Source organism: Cyclopterus lumpus, chromosome 15 (genome assembly GCF_009769545.1).
Source record: "Cyclopterus lumpus isolate fCycLum1 chromosome 15, fCycLum1.pri, whole genome shotgun sequence".
NCBI lineage: Eukaryota > Metazoa > Chordata > Actinopteri > Perciformes > Cyclopteridae > Cyclopterus > Cyclopterus lumpus.
This window is the reverse complement of record NC_046980.1, coordinates 5,686,347-5,705,790: the sequence shown is the minus strand read 5'-3', so window position 1 is coordinate 5,705,790 and position 19,444 is coordinate 5,686,347. Positions and strand designations below refer to the sequence as shown.

Here is a 19,444-nt window from a genome sequence, read left to right as displayed (position 1 = left end):
TTCCAGTTATGTCCAGAGATTTGAGGTAGAAATGTCCTCATTCGGGAGGAAGAAACGAGGGGCCTATTGTTTTATTACTGCTCCAGTATCTTTGATAGGTGTCAGTGTGAGGTCTCGGAGGTCTCGGAGGTCTCGGAGGTCACGGAGGTCACGCATTACTTTTCGAGCAGCAGCTGACGGCGTGAAACCTTCGGCCGGGAGGAAGAAAGCCTGAGAAAGAGGCAGTTCGGTTGGGTTTTTTTTAACGTGTTTTTGCAAAAATGGAAAAAGGGGGACGGCAGTCCGGCCCGCCCGACCCGAACGTTGTTTGAGGAAAGAAGACAAAGATCCATATTAACAAAAACTGCGGATGACAGATGATTAATCGGCGTGGTGGGGTCCGCCGAGCCGCCGGACCCCCGGCTGACACCCCGAGCCACCAAACACAAAACCAAAAACCCCCCCAGAGCCTCGGCGGCCCGGAGGAGCGTGGGCGAAGGGTGGAAGCAGGGCACCGTCCTATTGGAGCAGTGTGTGTGTGTGTGTGTGTGTGTGTGGAGAGAGGAAAAAGAAAGATTGTGTGTGTGTGTGTGTGTGCATGCGTGTGTGTGGGTGGGTTTGTGTGCGTTTGTTCATCAGATTTTGACAGAGAAAGTGTGTGTGTGTGTGTGTATATTTGTTACAGGACAAATGAAAAGCGTGTATTTGTGCGTGCGTGTGCACGTGGGAGTGTTTGTTGTCTCTGAGAAAGTGTGTTTTTCTAAATGTGTGCATTTGGTTTTCTGAGCCTGTTCACTTGCAGTATGTGAATGTGTGTGTGGATGTGTGTGAGTGTGTGTGTGTGTGTGTGTGTGTGTGTGTGTGCGTGTGGACTGCCCAAACCCCCATCTGCCACAGGGTGGGCGTCTCGCCACACAACGACAATACACAGCAACATTTTTGTGACTGTGGGCGTTCAAAAGGAGGAGCTGCTCCTCCGGCTCGCTGTGTTCTCGTCTCCGCAGCTCAGCGCTGCAGCTTCATCAGCTCTTTAATCAGATATTCAATTTTTAAAACAAACAGATTTCATTTAAATATGTTCTGGGATTCAGTCTTGACTCTTTTTCCTGTCCCGAGGAAAGCTTGTGATCTAAAAAGGGGGGTTTTATCCTCTGGATGGAGGAGAGGTCAGGGGAGGGGGGGGGTTCATCTTCTGGGGGTCTCGAGAGGATTTCATGAACCCCACAAATGTTCCACCTCGGCGTGTGTTAGAGAGCACCGCCTATGCTAATTGTTATAAAGCCATTAGTGTCTCCAGAAGGAGCCGTGGGAAGTCAACGGATGTCCTCCAGTGATGTCACTCGAGTCAGCGTCAGTTGGGTCTGAAGAGTGTTGAAAAGTAAAAAAAAAAAGAAAAAAAGAAAGAAAGAGTGGATTCAGAAAGAAGTGAGCGAACAGCCCGATGCTCACTTCCACTCCGGGCCACATGAGCCACTAGGGTAACACACCGTAATCTCTTGCGTTGCATTGTGGGTAATGTAGGCGCCAGGGTTTTTTTCTGGCAAGGAAGAATGTGCAGAATAACAATTTTTAAAAAAAGTTTGTTTCAGCATTTAATCCTCAGCGAACCAAATCTTGGAGGGACTTTTTCATCCAAATCCTCTATAGGGAGTGTGTGAAACATGTAGGCCGAGGTTATTGTCGGGTCTGTAGAGTTAATGGGGATTTTTCTATATTATTTAACCCCCAAAATCTACAGAGAACGCCTCACAAATGTATGTAGTCGTTTTTTGACAAGCAATGGACCAGATAGATTTAGAGCCACTCAATTCTTAAAATCTTCATTTAACCTCAAAGGTAGATTGTTGATGTTAGAGATCAGTAATCCTTCAACTAAAATAATGCATTCCTCAAAACATAGATGTGAATGAGAAACCCTGGATGTTAATTCTTAGGTTTTTGTATGAAAAGAGAAACAATATATTTATAAATATATATATAAATATATTTTATTTATATATATATTATTTATTTATATATATTTTTAAAATATTTTTTCCCTTCCTCTTTTTTTAAAGGGTCCTGTCTTTTTAAAGATGTGTATGTTAAAATGTGGGTTATTATATAGGAAACACTGTATGAAGTGCATTTGATGTGCAGCTGCAGGTTTTCTCTCTGCTATACTAACACATGGCACTAATGGGCTATAACATCATCATTAAAACCAGACTAAACCACTAAACATGGAGACACCACCAACACCAACCAGCCTCCTCCTCCTCCTCCTCCTCTTCTTCTCCTTCTCACTAATCACCCCATCTATCTCAGCGGGGCAACAATAGCAAGACTCAGTCAGAGCCGAAATGTGTTCCTGACAAGAGAGACAACAAATGGGTCTGAGGCGTCAGTGTGTGGGCTCAGCTGGCACAGAGACAAAGCAAAGCAACGCGGTGGTACCCGGATGCCATGCATGCATCCATATAAGCAGAGCGAGATTCCTCTCACCTCACCGGATGATCCTTTTATGGAGAGACAGTGACCGGAATTCCGAATGTTTCTCCTTCTTTTCTCCCCTTCACGGGGGTCTGAGGGCGACACGGAGCACCTGCAGATGAATGTTCAAATAAAATCACCCCCCAAAAAATGTTTCATTCCCCTTCATCTTCTTCTTCTTCATCTTCTTCTTCTTCTTCTTCTTCTTCTTCTTCTTCTTCTTCTTCTTCTTCTTCTTCTTCTTCTTCTTCTTCTTCTTCTTCTTCTTCTTCTTCTTCTTCTTCTTCTTCTTCTTCTTCTTCTTCTTCTTCAAACCCAAGTCCATACTTGGTGAATGACGTGCGGAGGACTCCCGGCGATTCCCTTTATAACCCTCCTGCACCATTCAGGAGCTGTTTACAAGGGATGAGGAGCTGAACGGTCCAAAAAAAAAAAAAAAATGTTTGAGAGGAAATTGGATTGAAAATATATCTCGCGTAATTCTAAATCTAGTCCAGGATGACGGCTAAAATAGCGACCGAAGTGTTTGTGTCTCTCAGCAGTCTCGTAGATAGCATTCCTAAAGATGTGTACTCAGCCGAGGGGTCGATGGCTTTTAAAGAGGAGGATGTAAGGGAAGAAGAATATGGAGAGAATGAAAGCGGTAAGAATGTATGTCAATTTGTCCTGAGGCGCTTTGGGTGGGACCTCTGGGTGAAAGTAAAAAAAAAAAAAAAAGAAGTCTTATTTGAATTGCTCCAAAATGTTTAAATTAATCGTGTGATGCGTGAGAAGACCACCGTGCACGAGATGATGTGTCTCGTTGCAATTCTAAACCGAGTGTTCTTTCTTTCTAAAAATTCTCCAGGTACCCTTCGGTTCCAGGGGAAGAGCGCACCGGAGCTGCCTCGCCACGACGACTTGGCGCATTACGCGGCGACTTTACGCACGCACCCGGTGGCGTATACGGGCAAGTTCTCCATCGATTTCGGTGGTGGCGCAGGTGGAGGACCGTGGACCCCGAGGGACGTCATCAACGTGATCAGCGCCGACATCGCGGCCCCGGCGTTTGCGTCGTCTTCAAGATTACCAGATATTGGCGCACGAGGCGGAGGAGTAGACGCAGCGGACGCGGGGGACTGTGCCATGGCGCACGGACATCCGGACATCAGCCACATGTACGCGCCCCCCCATCATCACCCTCATCCTCACCCCCACCCTCACCCGGCCCCGTCCTACTCCTGCAGCGGGGACATGTACCAGGACCCCTCGGCGGGGGGGTACCTGTCCACGTCCACCTGCTCTGTGGCCTACCACCCGCCGCCGACCTACAACCCGGCGCCTAAATCGACTGTAGACGGCGCCGCACTGCTGTCTATCATGCCCGAGTACGGAGGCTTCTACCAGCAGAGCTGCCAGAGAGAGATCCAGGCGGCTTTCCCGGAGAGGAAATCCCTCCCGTACCCGCTAGACTCCCTCAGGGTGCCTCCGCCTCTCACTCCTCTCAACACCATCAGGAACTTTACGCTCGGTGCGCCCTCGCCGGTGGCCGAAGGTCCGATGTCCGCCGCCTTCCCCAGCCACCAGAGCCTCCCTCTTAGGCCCATCTTGAGACCCAGGAAGTACCCGAGCCGCCCGAGCAAGACGCCCGTCCACCAGAGGCCGTACCCGTGCCCGGCGGAGAGCTGCGACCGCAGGTTCTCCCGGTCGGACGAGCTGAGTCGACACCTGCGCATCCACACGGGCCACAAACCGTTCCAGTGCCGCATCTGCATGAGGAACTTCAGCCGCAGCGACCACCTCACCACGCACATCCGCACGCACACCGGGGAGAAACCCTTCTCCTGCGACCAGTGCGGCAGGAAGTTCGCCCGGAGCGACGAGAGGAGGCGGCACATGAAGATTCACCTCCGGCAGAAGGAGAAAAAGTCCTCCGCGTCCTAATCCTCATCGTCGCGCACGCCCCCGATGAATGTGAACTATGAGTCGGAACATGTCCAGTGGATCGGCACAGTCAGCCAAAGGAGTCCACATCTTACCTTGTGGTTCATATAGTCAACAGGTGGAATACATCTCAAGCATAATTCCTCACTCATCAAGTCAGTGGGCCAGATTATTCACACGGGCCTACAGTACATACACACACACACACACACACACACACACACACAGCACACAGATGGACATGGTGTTACATTGTGAGTGAGTTCGGTTGACACTTTAACATGATAACAGTTGGTGTGCTTCTTTCAAACGGTGTGGCCGGCTGCTGCACGCCTTAGTGCTCCGTGGCAAGGCACTGCGTCTACTGTCCATGCTTCATATTCTCAGGGATTCATTTACAATCCAAGGCTGCAAACGTGGGACCAAAATGCTGCAGGTCAGCTGAGTGAGCAGTTTAATTAACCAGCATGTGGTTTGGCTTCAACCAGCAGTTTTAATGCACATCATCTGTTAATCTCAGAAAGAAATTCACAATAAGTTAGGGTGGCGGTGTTTCACAACACCAATAATTTATCTTCAGCATTTTTGGTTTGGTTGTGAGGAGAATGTAATTCAGTATTCATCCCATCTGTGATCTGAAGTCTAATTTAATTGCAAGCTGGAAATCCTCACACGTTCTTCACTGTTAAATAGTAGCGACTTCACCAATGTTCAATATTTATCATATTAAAGTTCAAAGACGTCTTGCACGAGGCCGAGAAGTTTTGTAATGTGGCGATGATGCTAAGTAGGCGATCAGTAATAATACTAATCTATGTCACCATGCAAACGGGTGACGTTAACACGAAAAAACAGATGGCAAACATAAATTAGTCACTATTTTAATGTGCCTGACGATGCACAATACTTAAAAGGGTCTCCATGCGACATTCAGAGCATTGTTTTAGCAGCAAAACCATGATTTTGCGACGTGAAGACGTAGCGGAGTATAACGTGAGCAGAGAATGAAGCCCCTCCCCCCGCCGAGTGTGTTGTAGTCGGAGCTTCTTTGTCATTTGTTTACAACGGCCATTAGTGCATGTTTTGTGCACGTGAGCCCGCCCCACCGGTTAGCTCTGCGCTCAAACGTCACGTTAAACAGGCTTAGCTCACGTCGGCACTGTTGTCGTCGTCCGCGCCGTTAGCTGCGAGCCGCCGGCTCGGCCGCCGCCATGTTGAGAGCCGTGTGGAAGCAATAGAAAATGCAACAAAAAAAATTTAAATTCAGTTAAAAAAATATATATACATGCTTTTTGGAGTGAGGAGACGAGGGAGCGCGGTAATTTAAAGTGATGTCGAGAGCACACCCACGAGATATTGTGACATCACAAATCAGGGCGGGGCAACAGTGGGCATTTTTTGTGACATTTTCATTGGCTAGATGCAGCAACAAAGCTTTTTAAAATAAAAATCTGTATTTTGTTAACATGTTTCTTTCACCCGATGAGTTTAATTTGGTTTATGGCACATGTTGGGGATTTTATGAGATTGTAGCCTGATTTGATCTGTTTCTTTATGATTAGAATTTTATTTTTCAGGTGCACGGATTTGTCCAAAAAAAACAAATCCTACCAGCATTTCTACCTGTTGTGTTTTTGTGCTTTATCATTTTTATGCAAACAAGTCAAGCACTAAAGCTTTTGTTCTGATGCTTCTCGTCAATGCAAATAAACGTTGACTTGTCGAGTTGTTGCGGCCACTCTTTATTTTGGCATAAACATCCATTACCAGGTTCTTCTGGAGCTTTTGGTCACAACACACTCCACAATTCATTTTATTTTCTCATATACATATTTAAAAAGGGTTTTTGATGCAGAACATGGATCATGAGGTTGATATTTTCTTGTCAGTAACACACTTTGAAACTCTTAGCTGAACACCTACATACAAAAAAATAATCAAATTGTAGGTTTGTATATCTGCAACGTACACTTTGCAGAAAAGCTTACAGGTATCTTTGTAAAAGTGTAAGGACAATAACCAAATTCTTTAAAGAAAATACTGTAGTATTTAACTTAATATTAATATTGTTTTCCCTTTTAAGACTATTTAAACTCCCAAAAGAGACACAGACACTGGTCCTTCAGCCACACAGAGCTTCATCAACCTGCTTAAAGACGGCTCAGTGCTTGGAAATAAGACATTTTATTGAAACTTGATCCGAAACAAGTTCTCTAAAATAAAACTGCATTGAAGTCATCACGTTTGCTTTCCTTTTTTCCACACGTCACATGAAGCAAACAGCACATTTTTTGTATATGAACCGACAGAAAAACTTTCATCATTAGCCCAAAACACATCGATACGGAGGCTGATCGTTTCTACACACACACACACAAAATCAGATTCTGGACTCGGATGAAACGACGTCAGCGGATTAGAAGACATACGTCGCCTTTTATTCCCACAGTGATTCCACATATAGCACACAAGTCTTCTTCACGGCTCTCTCAAATAAAAATGTTACAGCATGACAAATTTTCCTCTTCAAATTACGACCAAAATGCACAATTTCACAACTCAAATATATGCTTTACTTTTCTTTCCACCACTAATTTCAGAACAATCATCATTTATGTCTGTAGTGCAAAGCGACCTCATCGAATGAAACCTTCACATTGAACCACATCGTTACACTTTAAGCTTCGCTTCTTCGCTTCCGAGCTGGAAATCAGCCCCACTTTTCATCCTATGAACAGGACCATGAACCCAAACCCTCGCATTCCTGATTCATGCCAACGGAAATTGTAAATCACACTTATTTAAACATTGTGGCCCGAATAGTGAAAAAGCTTCTTCTTTTTTTTTTTTTCTTGTGTGGTAACAGACAGTCAAACCTTGTGCTGAGAAGCTGAAGTGCACATCCTTCAAAACAGTCTCCTGAAAACCAGTCAGCTGTACAAAAACAGTCCTGAGGATCAAAAGAAAAACAAAACAAGGCAGTCCACACCTTCTAGAGTATTAAACACAACGCAAAATAAACCGGCAGATGCAGTTGAGCTTTCAAAAAAAGAGACCCGAAGATTCAGTTCTTAATGCCGACTGAAGTGGGAAGACGAGTAGAAACACATGGACTCAAGTCTCTCTTTGGTCTCGGGCCACTTCCACAGAGGAGACTCAGCTCAGCTCGGGTTGGGACGCACTGATTTTCCAATGCTGCATTCAAGACGCAGTCGGAAGTCTGGAATTCCCAACGCGTAGATTGCAACTCCGGCTATTAAGTTTTAGTGCTGCAGCGTGGGAAAAACACAATGCTTGAATCCCTCATGCAACAGACCGCAACTGTTTGTGATCCACTTTTTTTTTTATATACCACTAATGAATTGGCTTCATACCCAAAAAAAGAATTTCATGCAACACTGAAAGTAAAATTGTGTTATTTAAAAAAAAAAAAAAAAAAAAGGATTACCAAATCCTTCCTGACTGTCTTGAACGCAGCATAAACACCCTGCACATCATCAATTTGTCATTTATTTGCATTTCTCCTGCAAAAATACCTCACAGGGTCCTATTTTTTAGCTCACATCGACTGTGATGCCAATTTTGGTGGTTTTCGCTTTAACCTTTCGGCTGATATGCTCCTATAGTAGTCCACACAATTATACCACCTTTAACTACATTAAATCCATCAGAGCCAGAGGTGCGTGTGATGAGGACACTTTTTAGGAGATGCAGGAGGCCTTCAAGTCCTCTATTTCCCTTGTTACAGCTGTCAAATCATCAACACTTGCAGACTACAGAGGCAAACCTGGACATCAGAGAATTAGGGACCAGAAACAAATGCATCACATGAAAGATTAATTGCGTTCCCTTCCTACGGGTAAAAGAAATATCTGAAAGCTGTAATAAGAGTGACATTACTCAACTTGTGTAGGTGCTTTTCTCCTCATAGGATCCTTAAAAACAGACACCGAGAGGGATCACAGTATGAACAGAATGTGGTTTACTTTTGCTTGTTAAAGTGAGATGGAAACTTTAGTCATTATATATTTCACCTTTTGCAAAACAGGTATGGAGCTGTTCGCCATTGCAGGGCAGCATTGTTGACAAACACCTTACTCAGCTAATGTTTCTCTACAGGGACAGCTCACCAAGCTTCACGTCCCAAAGCCACCGGCCTCGTGCCACCACAGGGTGCGCACACACACACACACACACACGGATCAGAGGCAGACCTCCGGGCCTGGGTACGGCTCCCCTCCGCACCAGAAGTCCGCGGGCTGCGAGATCTCCAAGAGCCAGACCTCCTTCTCCTTCTGCTCCGTGTCTCGAGCATTCCCTTCGGCCAGGACCTTGTAGTAGTGACAGTCCCTGTCCTCGTCCGGGTCGTACGGCGGGGCCAGTATGTCCATGAACGCCGTCGGGCCGTCCACGGCGTCGATCCGGTGAAGGTTGTCCTGGTCGGGCGAGAGGACGCAGGGGCCGCTCTCCTCCGTGTACTCGTCGATGGAGCGGAGCAAGGAGCGCCGCAGAGAGCCCATCTGGGTCGGGGGCAGCGCAGGCGCCGCCGCCGCTGCCTGCGTGCCGCCGGCAGGTCGCTCCAGCCGGTCGAAGCAGCTGATCCTGACCTTGCCGTACAGGACTTTGAGCATGCCGTGCATCCCCGGGTGGTCGTGCAGCGGGATGGAGGCGCCGCTTTTCAGCAGGAACACCCCCATGCTGAACTGGTCCGTCTCACAGATGTGCATGTAGGTGACCGGGGGCCCGCCGTGGTGGTGGTGGTGGTGGTGGTGGTACGGCAGCGGAGGGGACACACCGGGCGAGCTGTCGTCGCCTCTCCGCGGGGCCAGCTTCAGGTCCGCCGCTCGCACTTCCGTCATCAAACTTTTCAGTTTGCTCTGGTTCTCCAGGAAAGACTTGCCGGCCTCTTCGCCGACACGGGGTGGGCTCCTGAAGGTGACGAGAGCCTGCCGAGCTATTCTTTGAACGATGGAGGTCATGTTGCTGTCACCTGGCATCATACCGGAGCGAAGAGCGGCGTGGTCCGGTCTCCACTTGTCGCTCGTTAGCGGTAGCCCCTTAGCTAGCGACAAAGATCGTCTATTGCGACGACGACTTACCGCGCAGACATTCTTCCTGGAGCCTTTTGGATTGTTGCAGGATGAAGTATCTGCACTTGTTAAAAGGTAAATAAATAAAAATTAGATTAATTTATTGCAAAGTAAGTTGCAAATACAAGGAATTTGGTGCATCACAATAAACAATAAACAGTTGCAATAATCGATACATAATTAAAAAATAAATATGGTAAATGAAAATACAGATAATAGTACGTTCAAACACACATATATATAATAAAATAAGTGTCAATAATAAGTAATAAAGAAAAAATGTGCAAGATGTGTCACGAAAGAAAACGTACCTTTTGTACAAATTAGAGATGCCATTAAATTAATTAATTACATACTACTACAATCCATCAGAGGCGTCACGCTTTTATGACATTGTCCGAGTCCGAAATGATGACAGAGTGAGACCCCATCTCTTTGTCCTTTTCTTTGGTCAGCACAACACCGGGTTCATTGCCCGCTGTCTGCTTTCTTCTCTTTCACGTGGGGATACGTGCGTGTTTCTTTCATCATGTTATTATGTGCAAAAAAACAACACAACTAAATATATGATGACATGAATCTGCGTGATTTTCAGACACGATTAGACTCAGAAGCAGTCAGTCATGTCGAATTCAAGGCCATTTTTGAATGACTGTCACACACGTCCGCACCAGGCTTATTTTCGTGGATGGCGGAGGCACGACCGTCTCTGATTGGCTTACCGTTATACACCCAACGAGTACTAACCAATCAGAGAGCACAGTCGGGTGGGTCACGCCCTCTCCCTATTCGTGGCCGTCAGATAGCATTTGCCGGTTTACACCTTGTAGGGCTTTTAACAGTCATCGATACTGTTGTCAATAAAGTTTAATTAAAATATTGAATATATATTTATTATGTTTGTCACCTTTCTTCATACAACCAAGGATGATAATAATGATAATTGTTTATTTGTCAAGTACCTTGAGTAGGTGATAAACAGTTGAAATAATAGCTAAAGTGACGGATAAACAGTTGAAATAGTAACTAAAAGTAATGATGTTGCTATGCCGACACCTCAGAGGCAAACATTGTACTTTTTCCCTGCACTATATATTTCTGACAGTTTAAGGATAGTTCATTAATTCAGATTAATAATACAAAATAGAATCAATAAATAAATTATGATATTATTATGATCAATTCACACGCTACGCAACAGTGTAATATGTCAAATATATATATATAAGTCAAAAAAGTTTCCCATTTACCATGCTGTGACATTAAATTGCCAATGTTGAAGATTTTCACTAAAATAAATATCTGTCAAGTTGCCAATTGTGCTTATGGTGTACTGATGAAAGTATTGCTATATTTATATATTTGCAGTATTACAAACCGGGCGACATTCCTGGGATAAATGACATAATACCGGTTTTCTCCATTGTATAAACACAAAGAAATAAATGACGCACACTATTCTTGAAGCTCAACAACACTCCAGACTGCTGAACTCTCAGCCCAATTTCATTTATAATCTAAATCCACCAGGACTGAAATCATAAGGATTGCCACTTTAAAGTGATGAACCCATCAATGCATCAATAATTGTAATCCAGTAATATAATATATATCATTATACAATAGAACATATATTAAAGTGGTGCAAAAACACCTAAAATAATCCCACCCAGAAGTGAATGTCATCTTTATCAGTCACATTTTGGAGTGAAACTCTGTGGCAGTTTGGGGTCAAAAGGTCACGCGTCTTCCTTTCCATCACACTGATTCAACTGAGAGATCAGTCAAATAAAAATACTAAGATTGTTGTTTTCTTGAGGGTAAGAACCACACAGATGTCCCCGCAAGATGAACAATGACTCACGTATGTGAGCGTGACTCACTTGTTGTGGCGTCCGCGTTTGGCATTTCGTTCTAAAGGAGTAGGCAGTTAATTTGCCTGTCTTTCTACTGGGAAACACCCACCCACACACGACGCTCATAAAAAGAGAGAGATGGCCGCCTACTTCATGGAAAATCAACCTGAAAAAGAGATTTTGTCGGCCTATTTTGATTTATTTGTAGTTATTACTCTGGTGAAAGCAGAGAGCAACGGGAAGCAGTGGGAGGGAGCGAACTGATGTGATGGAGACCCGATACCGAAACCCGGTGTTTTGGTCCTCAGAATATTTGGAGGATTCTGCAAAATCCTTGGAACAGGTCCAGTGATAATGTTTCTAAAGAGAGACTCAACATGACTAGACGGGATTACTTAAGTAAAAGTACAAATACAACAGCCTTTGCAATTACTCGCCATTGCAATCAAATTCCTACTTAAAGCTACTACAGTAATCTTTCATTACGTGTTGATTCTGGCGGTCCCTGTGGACGAAAGTGGTAGTGTTTCCAAGTGCCAGAGTCCCTTTTGAAAACCTCTTTTTTTTTTTTTTATCCCAACGTCGGCCCTGCTCAACCCTGCAGGGTTCAGCAAAGCCAGATCTGTGTTGGAGTCCTCGCTGGCGAACCGACATGATTTAATCTGATTTTCGACCCGGATACCACGCAAAAGTTAAGAATAACAATATACGAATAGCCAATTTTCTCGCTGTTGGTCTTGTTTGACCTGTGGAGGTCACAAAGAGGCATCAGTATTTAATTGAGACAGTTTTATTAGTAATTATTAAAAGTTCCTCCCAGTAACTTTAAGTTAAGTCAGAAAAATGCAATTAAAGTTAATAAAGAGCCTTAAACAGTTATATAAATTAAAATATCTGAGAAGTTAAGTGGGTAAATGCTTTTTAATATTTCATTGAAATGTAGTGGACGAGAATTATAAAGACCAAGGAAATAAATACAAGTACAAGAACTTTGAGTAAATGTACTTCAAATCAGTGTGTGTGGCCCTTTAATAAGTAATTTTTTTTTGACAGCTTTTAACACCCACAACAATAACTTAAATGGATTTGCGATCACGAGACAGACAGCTCCCTCCGTCCATGGAGATGTCACCCGCTCCCACACAATCACCTCCTCAATTTTCAGCCTGCATCTCGTACAAAATCACTTTGACATCCACCTACTCAAATGTGACACAGGGGTGTGTGTGTGTGTGTGTGTGTGTGTGTGACGTCGCAGTTCTCCTGAAGCAGCATGTTGCTTTTATTGGTGGGAAGTTGAAGGCGGGCTGAAAATAGACGGCGTGATTCAGACCTCGGACGTTTTTAGACCTGATGTTGAGCCAAACTGTGGAAGCCCTGTAGGACGTCCTCCAAATTAAATAAACAGGATAAACAGGCTGTCGGGCCAAACACACACACACACACACACACACACACACACACACATATATTGTATATTTATAACACAACAGTAAACAGCAGAAGCTGTGTATGTTGTTGCGTGTAGATAAACAGACTCTTTCGAGGTTTGCTGTCGTGTAAGTTGTCTTAATGTCACATTGATGTCAAGCCTTTGTCAGGTTCCCATAACAACATTAAAAACAGGGGTCGCTTGCTGTTAGCGACGTGGGTGATGGGGGCCAAAGGCCACAGTCCTCATTCTGTGAAATGAAATGCATCCAGTAGTTTATCTGAGGTACAAACATTGTTTCGTTACCATCTTTTCACTGCGGCTCAAATAATGTGAACTGTTCCTTTAAATGAATAAAGTTATGATGTTGGGAGTATTTTTCCTCACCATGGATCCTTCATCCATGCTGTAGGTTCATGATATGTCCGCCCGTTTGAATGTTTCTCTCCCAGCCCCCCCCCTCCCTCTAATCTCAGTCTAACACCTGGAGTACGCATCCGCTAACTCGGTACGCCAGATGTTGTGCGTGAGCGTGCACCTCTGTGTCTGTCCACAGCTAATCTGGATATTTTGGGCGCCCGGTCTGGTTGCAAGCTCCACGACATCTCGCGGGTTGCTCATTTGACTCACTCGTCTTTTATTTTACCGTCTGCCATTGACTTCCTGCTCACTCCTCGCTCACTACTGTTCAATGGGGCCCCTGGCCGGCATGGACCTCGAGTCATAACACAGCCGAGTGCATCGCCAACCCCCGGCGCATGCTCCAGAGACACGGAGAGGGAAAACACATGCATAAACTCTATATCTATAGGCAAAACCTATGCGTGTTTGGCCATCAGCTATAAATAAGGGAACTACACACACACACACACACACACAGCGAACTCTAGCTCCAAATGTCCAGAGACAGTTATTTTGTGCCTTTTGCATGAGAAATTAACCTCACGTTTGCGAATGAACGATTCAGACGTGCGTGCACAGAGCCAACCGGATTAAAATAATAATATATATAGATATTATAGCGTATATTGTCGATATGTTATATAGATATAGAGTATAGTATCTGCTGTGTGAGACGAGCGAGGGGAAACACGTCGGATACACTTGCAGAAATGCAGCAACGGCAAATCTATCTTTAATACTTGAGTAAAGTATATATTTGTGGGGCGACTATGGGTCAGTGGTTAGCATGCCCGTCTTTCAATCAAGAGGTTGGCAGTTCAATCCCCGCCCTAGTCGATGTGTCCTTGAGCAAGACACTTAACCCTGCATTGCTCCCTGTAGCTGTGTCTAAAGTGTATAATGTAAAGTGTCTTTGAGTACCTAGAAAAGCACTATATAAATTAAATGGATTATTAAAGGAAATGATCCGTCTTAGCCCCGAGGACCGTGCTGTCATGTCCCCCCCCCCCCCCCCCCCCCCACACTGCCCCACCGCAGACCTGCAGCTCTTCGGGCTTGAGGTTTGCAGCCTTTTTTTTCCTGATGCAGGCCAGCTCGTCCCATCCCGTGACTAAAACTAATTTGCGTGTGAAAGGGATCGTGGGAAATTAGGATTGACGGATCGCATGAAAGCATATCTCGCAGTCCAAAAAAAAAAGAAAAAAGAACTTCCTACATCAAACGAATCATCAACACTTAAGTCATGAAATAAACCTGAAAATATATCAATTTGCACAAAGGAAAATGAAGTTTCACAGCCTCGAGGCGACAGAGGAAATGAGGATTCCAGCTGCTCGTATCTTTATGTGGCATTAAAGCTACCTCAGACACTTCAACGTGAGGAGATCCAAATGTGTTTTTGTGACAGAGGCTTTCGGTCCGCAGGGGGACGGAGACAGGAAACTGGATTCTGGAGGCCAAACAGTCCCACGGGGGGAGCTTCACATGCAAGCTCCTGACATCAAGTGTAACCCTCGGGGAGGCACTCTGGAAGTGGACAATGAAGTGTGAGTTCAGCCCAAGAACAACAAATTCCCAATTGTTGGGGCCGTTAATTACAGCGGCTTGTGTGGCTTTACTTTTTAAAATAAGCTTCTTTTTTTTTTTTACGCAACTCAGTGTCTGATTTCCGTGTCAGCTGTGTGTGTGTCTGTGCTTGCAGAAATCCTGTTATCTGCAGCACACATGGCCCGGGACGGTGTGGGGTGTGTGTGTGTGTGTGTGTGTGTGTGGGGGGGGGGGGGGGGGGGCAATCTGTAGATGCTCAAAGCTGATACGGCCGCGTGGGCCGTGCTTCTGCTCTTCAGAGATTGTCCCGACGTCAGAGCGCCCCGGGAAGGGGGGGGGGGGGGGGTGACGTCACCGCGCTCACGCTCTCCATGAAAGATCAACAGCAGAACAGGCCCGCAGGATTTATTGACTCGCTGTTATGCAATTAGAAAGCATAACACAACAAGGCGTTTGATATGATGCCGTGCCCTCGAGTTCACCTCGCTGCTGTGTTTCCCAAACACACAGAGAGGCCCAAAGAGAAAGAAAAAAAAAAAAGATGCATGAATATAAAAATAAGCACTTGGAAATTGAGAAAATGAACCATTTGGTGGGGACGTTGAGCTGCTTGAGGTGAAAGGCTTAATGTGTATATATTATATAATACTAATTAAAGACAGACAGATAGATATCGAATGGGAGGTATAATTGACGACCTTAAGCTTTTTGTAGATAAATCAAGTGAGTCAATAAAAATAAACACAATTTAGAAACATCCTTTCTTTAAGTTTCATTCATAACATTTAATATTTATTGTAGTTTAGTAATTAAAATACACTTTTTAATCTAAATTGTAATACATCATTCTTAAGATTCCTTTTACGTTTAAAATGCATAATATGGGTAATATTTGCTATTAGTATTATGTTTATTAGTTGGTTTAAAGTGTCTTGTTTAGCATAAATCTTGATCAATACTCAAACAACATTTAGCAGTTCTTAATCAAAAGGTTGTGTTTTGTGATATATATATATATATATATATATATATATATATATATATATATATAATACCTTACCTTTTTTTGTCATTTAATGTTAAAAATATGTACTTATTAAGCTTTGATTTTACACTCGTACCGATCTTATTAGAATGCAGTTTTCTTGACGGTGTCATCTTCTCAGACCATATATTGTAATACTGCAATAAATCAAAATAAACCAATACATGTGTGCACAGGAATATCACAAATAGTTCCGTTTGTTGTTGTTTATTAGTACATCTCAAACATGTGTTTGTGTGTGTCCTGTTATTAGCTGCTGGTTAACATAGACAGTAGAGACACTGTTGCCATCATCATCAGTTTATGTCCTTGTGGGTGAGTTTGTGTGTTTTAATAACAAATGTCGGGGCGACTGTGGGTCAGTGGTTAGCAGATCCGTCTTTCAATCAGGGGGTTGGTGGTTCAATCCCCGCCCTAGTCGATGTGTCCTTGAGCAACACACTTAACCCTGCATTGTTCCCTGTACAGTGTATGAATGTAACACGATTGTAAGTCGCTTTGGATAAAAAGCGTCAGCTAAATGATGTGAAAAATACATGTATTCTTACACAAGAAATACATATATCAGTTATTTAAAGTCACAGTGTGTGGCATTAGAATGTATGAATGCATAAAGGGCATTCTGGGAAATTATGGGAGATCAATTAAAGAAGGAGGAGGTATGTTGATGCAACCCACTCATGAAGAGAGCAACAAGTCCCTGTCTACCTTTAGCATGAGTGACACCAAGTGGCCTTTTGTGAGTACTGCAACAACGTATCTGCATACAGTTACAGAAAAGAATATTTCAGTATTTTTAAAATCGAATTCCAAGATTAAACTTTAAAAAATGGTAACTGTTGAAAAGTGTGTAATGAGTTGTATTAATATTGTTCTTTATTAATGAATGAAAACAGCGTAATTCAGATATCAAGTGACTTTACATCACCTAAAAAATATATTCTGATGGAACTTTTTTTTAATTCGTTCCAGTCCACAAGACACCTTCGATCATTATTGAATCACAGCGGTGCAACTGATCTCCAAATACTTTTTTTTTTGGGCCCTCTGCAGTCTACTCAGTGGTTAGATTGAAGAGGTCTAGAATGAACAGCTGATAATAAAGTAGTGCCAACTCTTCGCTCACCTTCCATTTCTATTGCATTTCTATATACTTATTAAGAAGAGCTCATAAAGCAAAACACACGATATTCCGGCTCGTTACGAGGCTGCATTAATGTGCACGCAACACTGAAACAAGACAAACTCAAATAACACAACAAAACACAAATTAATTAACGGCGTTTCTTCTTCAAAAGTACGAGACATTAAAATCCCTCGAGCTTAAAAGAAAAATCATACACATTAAATATTCGTTTAATCTTTCGTGATGACTTTGCATTAAAAATCCACAACGCTTGAAGGAAAACAAAAACACGGCAACAACCTTGGTGTCACGTTTGTTCTTTAATCTTCGATGGTTAGCACACAGACGGACGAGTTTCCAACATAAAAAGTTCTCCGGTTCTCACAGTATTGCATTTTGCACATTTTGCACAGACAAGAGTTTTTAATCCAGTGAAGGCACAAAACTAGAGATCACTTCTGCAAAAAGGAAATCCCTACAGACAAACGGGAGGAACTAAAAAATATATATATATATATTTTTTTTACACAAACATAAAACTAACGTTAATCTCTACGGACAAGAAAAAAGGTAGTAGTGTCATAATCAAACTGACATTAACTGCAGTTAGAATACTTGTTCGGGGTTTATGTTTTTCAACCCTCGAAACATTTTTTTTTAAAAAGTAATATGTATTTTCCAGACTTTTCCAAACCTGTGCCGATTGTCCAGATTACAACAGTCACCTCACACGAGATCCAACAGCTCCAAGTGCTCTCTGTTGGCACGGTTACAATAGACCTCGCTCTGCTACAAAAGGTACACACAGTAGTACAGGTTAACAGTAGAAGTACTTTTTTTGTTTTGTTTTTTGTTGTTGCTACATATGAAGCATGCTTTCACAGTAACACAATAGCTACATATGTAGTAGTGCTGCCTCATGCATCTTCCACCACCTTTTCATGGACACAACAGGAAGTGGTACACACTTGAAGCACTGCGCACACACTCCAAGAGTTATGCTGCTGTTTGCATTAAAAAAAAAAAAACACAACTTTCAGGCATTATTCAAGGTTTTACCAGACAAAAGAAGATTTGGCCTCGACTCAGCTCGCCATTAACCGGCTCACAGTCGGCTTTCCTCATAAATGTTGCGTAAACAAGATTCCTGGTTTCTTCAATGAGGACTCAGGGGAACCTGGTTTCCTCTGCAAGATTTACGCAGATTTCTCCACGACGTATAGCGGCTACTCTGTTTATTTAAAATCGTTTTTTTTTAGTTGACAGCAGCAGTAACAGTCGGGCTGAGACCCTCAGGAGTCTGATCACACATCTCTGGAATAATCTGGAGGCAATTGATGACGTTCCGTGACGACTCGTGTTATTTAAGACCGTTAAACAGTAATATTCAAGATGTAGAATCAGGTATTACTGAAACTGTTGTACATCAATCTATGAAAAATACCGGTCCATAATTTGGCTAAAAAGAAATGGTCAACTTCCAATAAATCACGATTGACACAACTCCTATAGTGAGGTCTTTAAAAAAAAAAAAAGAAGGTCTGCCGAGATTTAAGACTTAAGATCGATGCCAATTAGAAACGAGATATTTTCAATAAAAACATCAGAAGAGAGGCTGAAAGACAGGAACCCGACATCATGAGGAATTTATCAAACATCAATATTAAGACCATTCCGGGACAGAAAAAAATTAAAATCAAACACGATTTATGTTTGTGAGCCAGAGAATTGTTCTACCAAGTCAAAGTACAGTACTACTTCCACTTGACGACGCAATATCTTTGTATACAAAATATCTATAACCACTGTCGACAAAACCCTAACCAACGACAGCAAAGATACATTTCAACACCGAATACCGTCTTTTACATTTACATTCTTATCATTGGATGAGTGCAATAAAACAAAAACGTGTAAACAGATCGTACGGCCCGACGCGGGAAGAAGGGGAAATGAGTCCATTCGACAAATGTACTGGACGCAGTCGCGGCTCCGTAAGTCGCTGTGGATGAAAGCGTTGATACGACGTCATTCATCCGGAGATTGGAGGCTCTGCACTCGTTTCTGTGTGAAGGAGTGCGAGTTTGAGCCCGGACGGCGAGACAAAAAAGGTTCTGGAAACTCAAGAGTACATTCGTTGTGTGTGTGTGTGTGTGTGTGTGTGTGTGTGTGTGTGTGTGTGTGTGTGTGTGTGTGTGTGTGTGTGTGTCAAACTGAACCTGCATGTTCATGGCTTTGTTCTGGAGGATATGCAGTTTCCTTAAAAAAGGTCTTCAGCTCAAAACGGACGAAAAAACAAAAAAAAAAAACAACACTTCCCAAGCTCGTTTTATCCACTTTGCCCAATTTAATAATAAGACTGACGTCTTTCTATGTTTTTGTTATCGTCATTAAATGCCAGAAGACGACGAAAAACCAACAACATGATTCTTTCTTATTACTTTTCCGTCTTTGCATCCGACTCTGGCAAAGATGGAAAAACCTTCCCAAAAAGGTTTCCTTTAAAAAAAATAAAAAAAATAATAATAATATTCTACATAGGACCACGACTGCCAGAAAATATATATAAAA

At 43.3% G+C, this 19,444-nt stretch overlaps 2 protein-coding genes across 3 annotated transcripts; one reads left to right on the top strand and one right to left on the bottom strand.

Moving 5' to 3' along the window:
- The first annotated feature begins 2,899 nt into the window (after positions 1-2,899).
- Positions 2,900-6,055, top strand: egr2a (early growth response 2a). Its single transcript, XM_034551292.1, has 2 exons — positions 2,900-3,094; positions 3,299-6,055. The coding sequence occupies exons 1-2, from the start codon at positions 2,950-2,952 to the stop codon at positions 4,372-4,374; spliced, it is 1,221 nt and encodes a 406-aa protein (XP_034407183.1). The 5' UTR covers positions 2,900-2,949; the 3' UTR covers positions 4,375-6,055.
- Positions 6,056-6,782: 727 nt separating this feature from the next.
- On the bottom strand, positions 6,783-10,129 carry adob (2-aminoethanethiol (cysteamine) dioxygenase b). Of its 2 annotated transcripts, none has more exons than XM_034551294.1 (2): positions 9,776-10,129; positions 6,783-9,528 (listed from the first exon to the last, which is right to left on the bottom strand). In XM_034551294.1, exon 2 carries the CDS (start codon positions 9,372-9,374, stop codon positions 8,577-8,579), a length of 798 nt encoding a protein of 265 aa, XP_034407185.1. In that variant the 5' UTR covers positions 9,375-9,528; positions 9,776-10,129; the 3' UTR covers positions 6,783-8,576. The 2 variants fall into 2 exon arrangements, with proteins under 2 accessions (XP_034407185.1, XP_034407184.1); XM_034551293.1 differs by having other exon boundaries at positions 6,783-9,523.
- Positions 10,130-19,444: the final 9,315 nt, after the last annotated feature.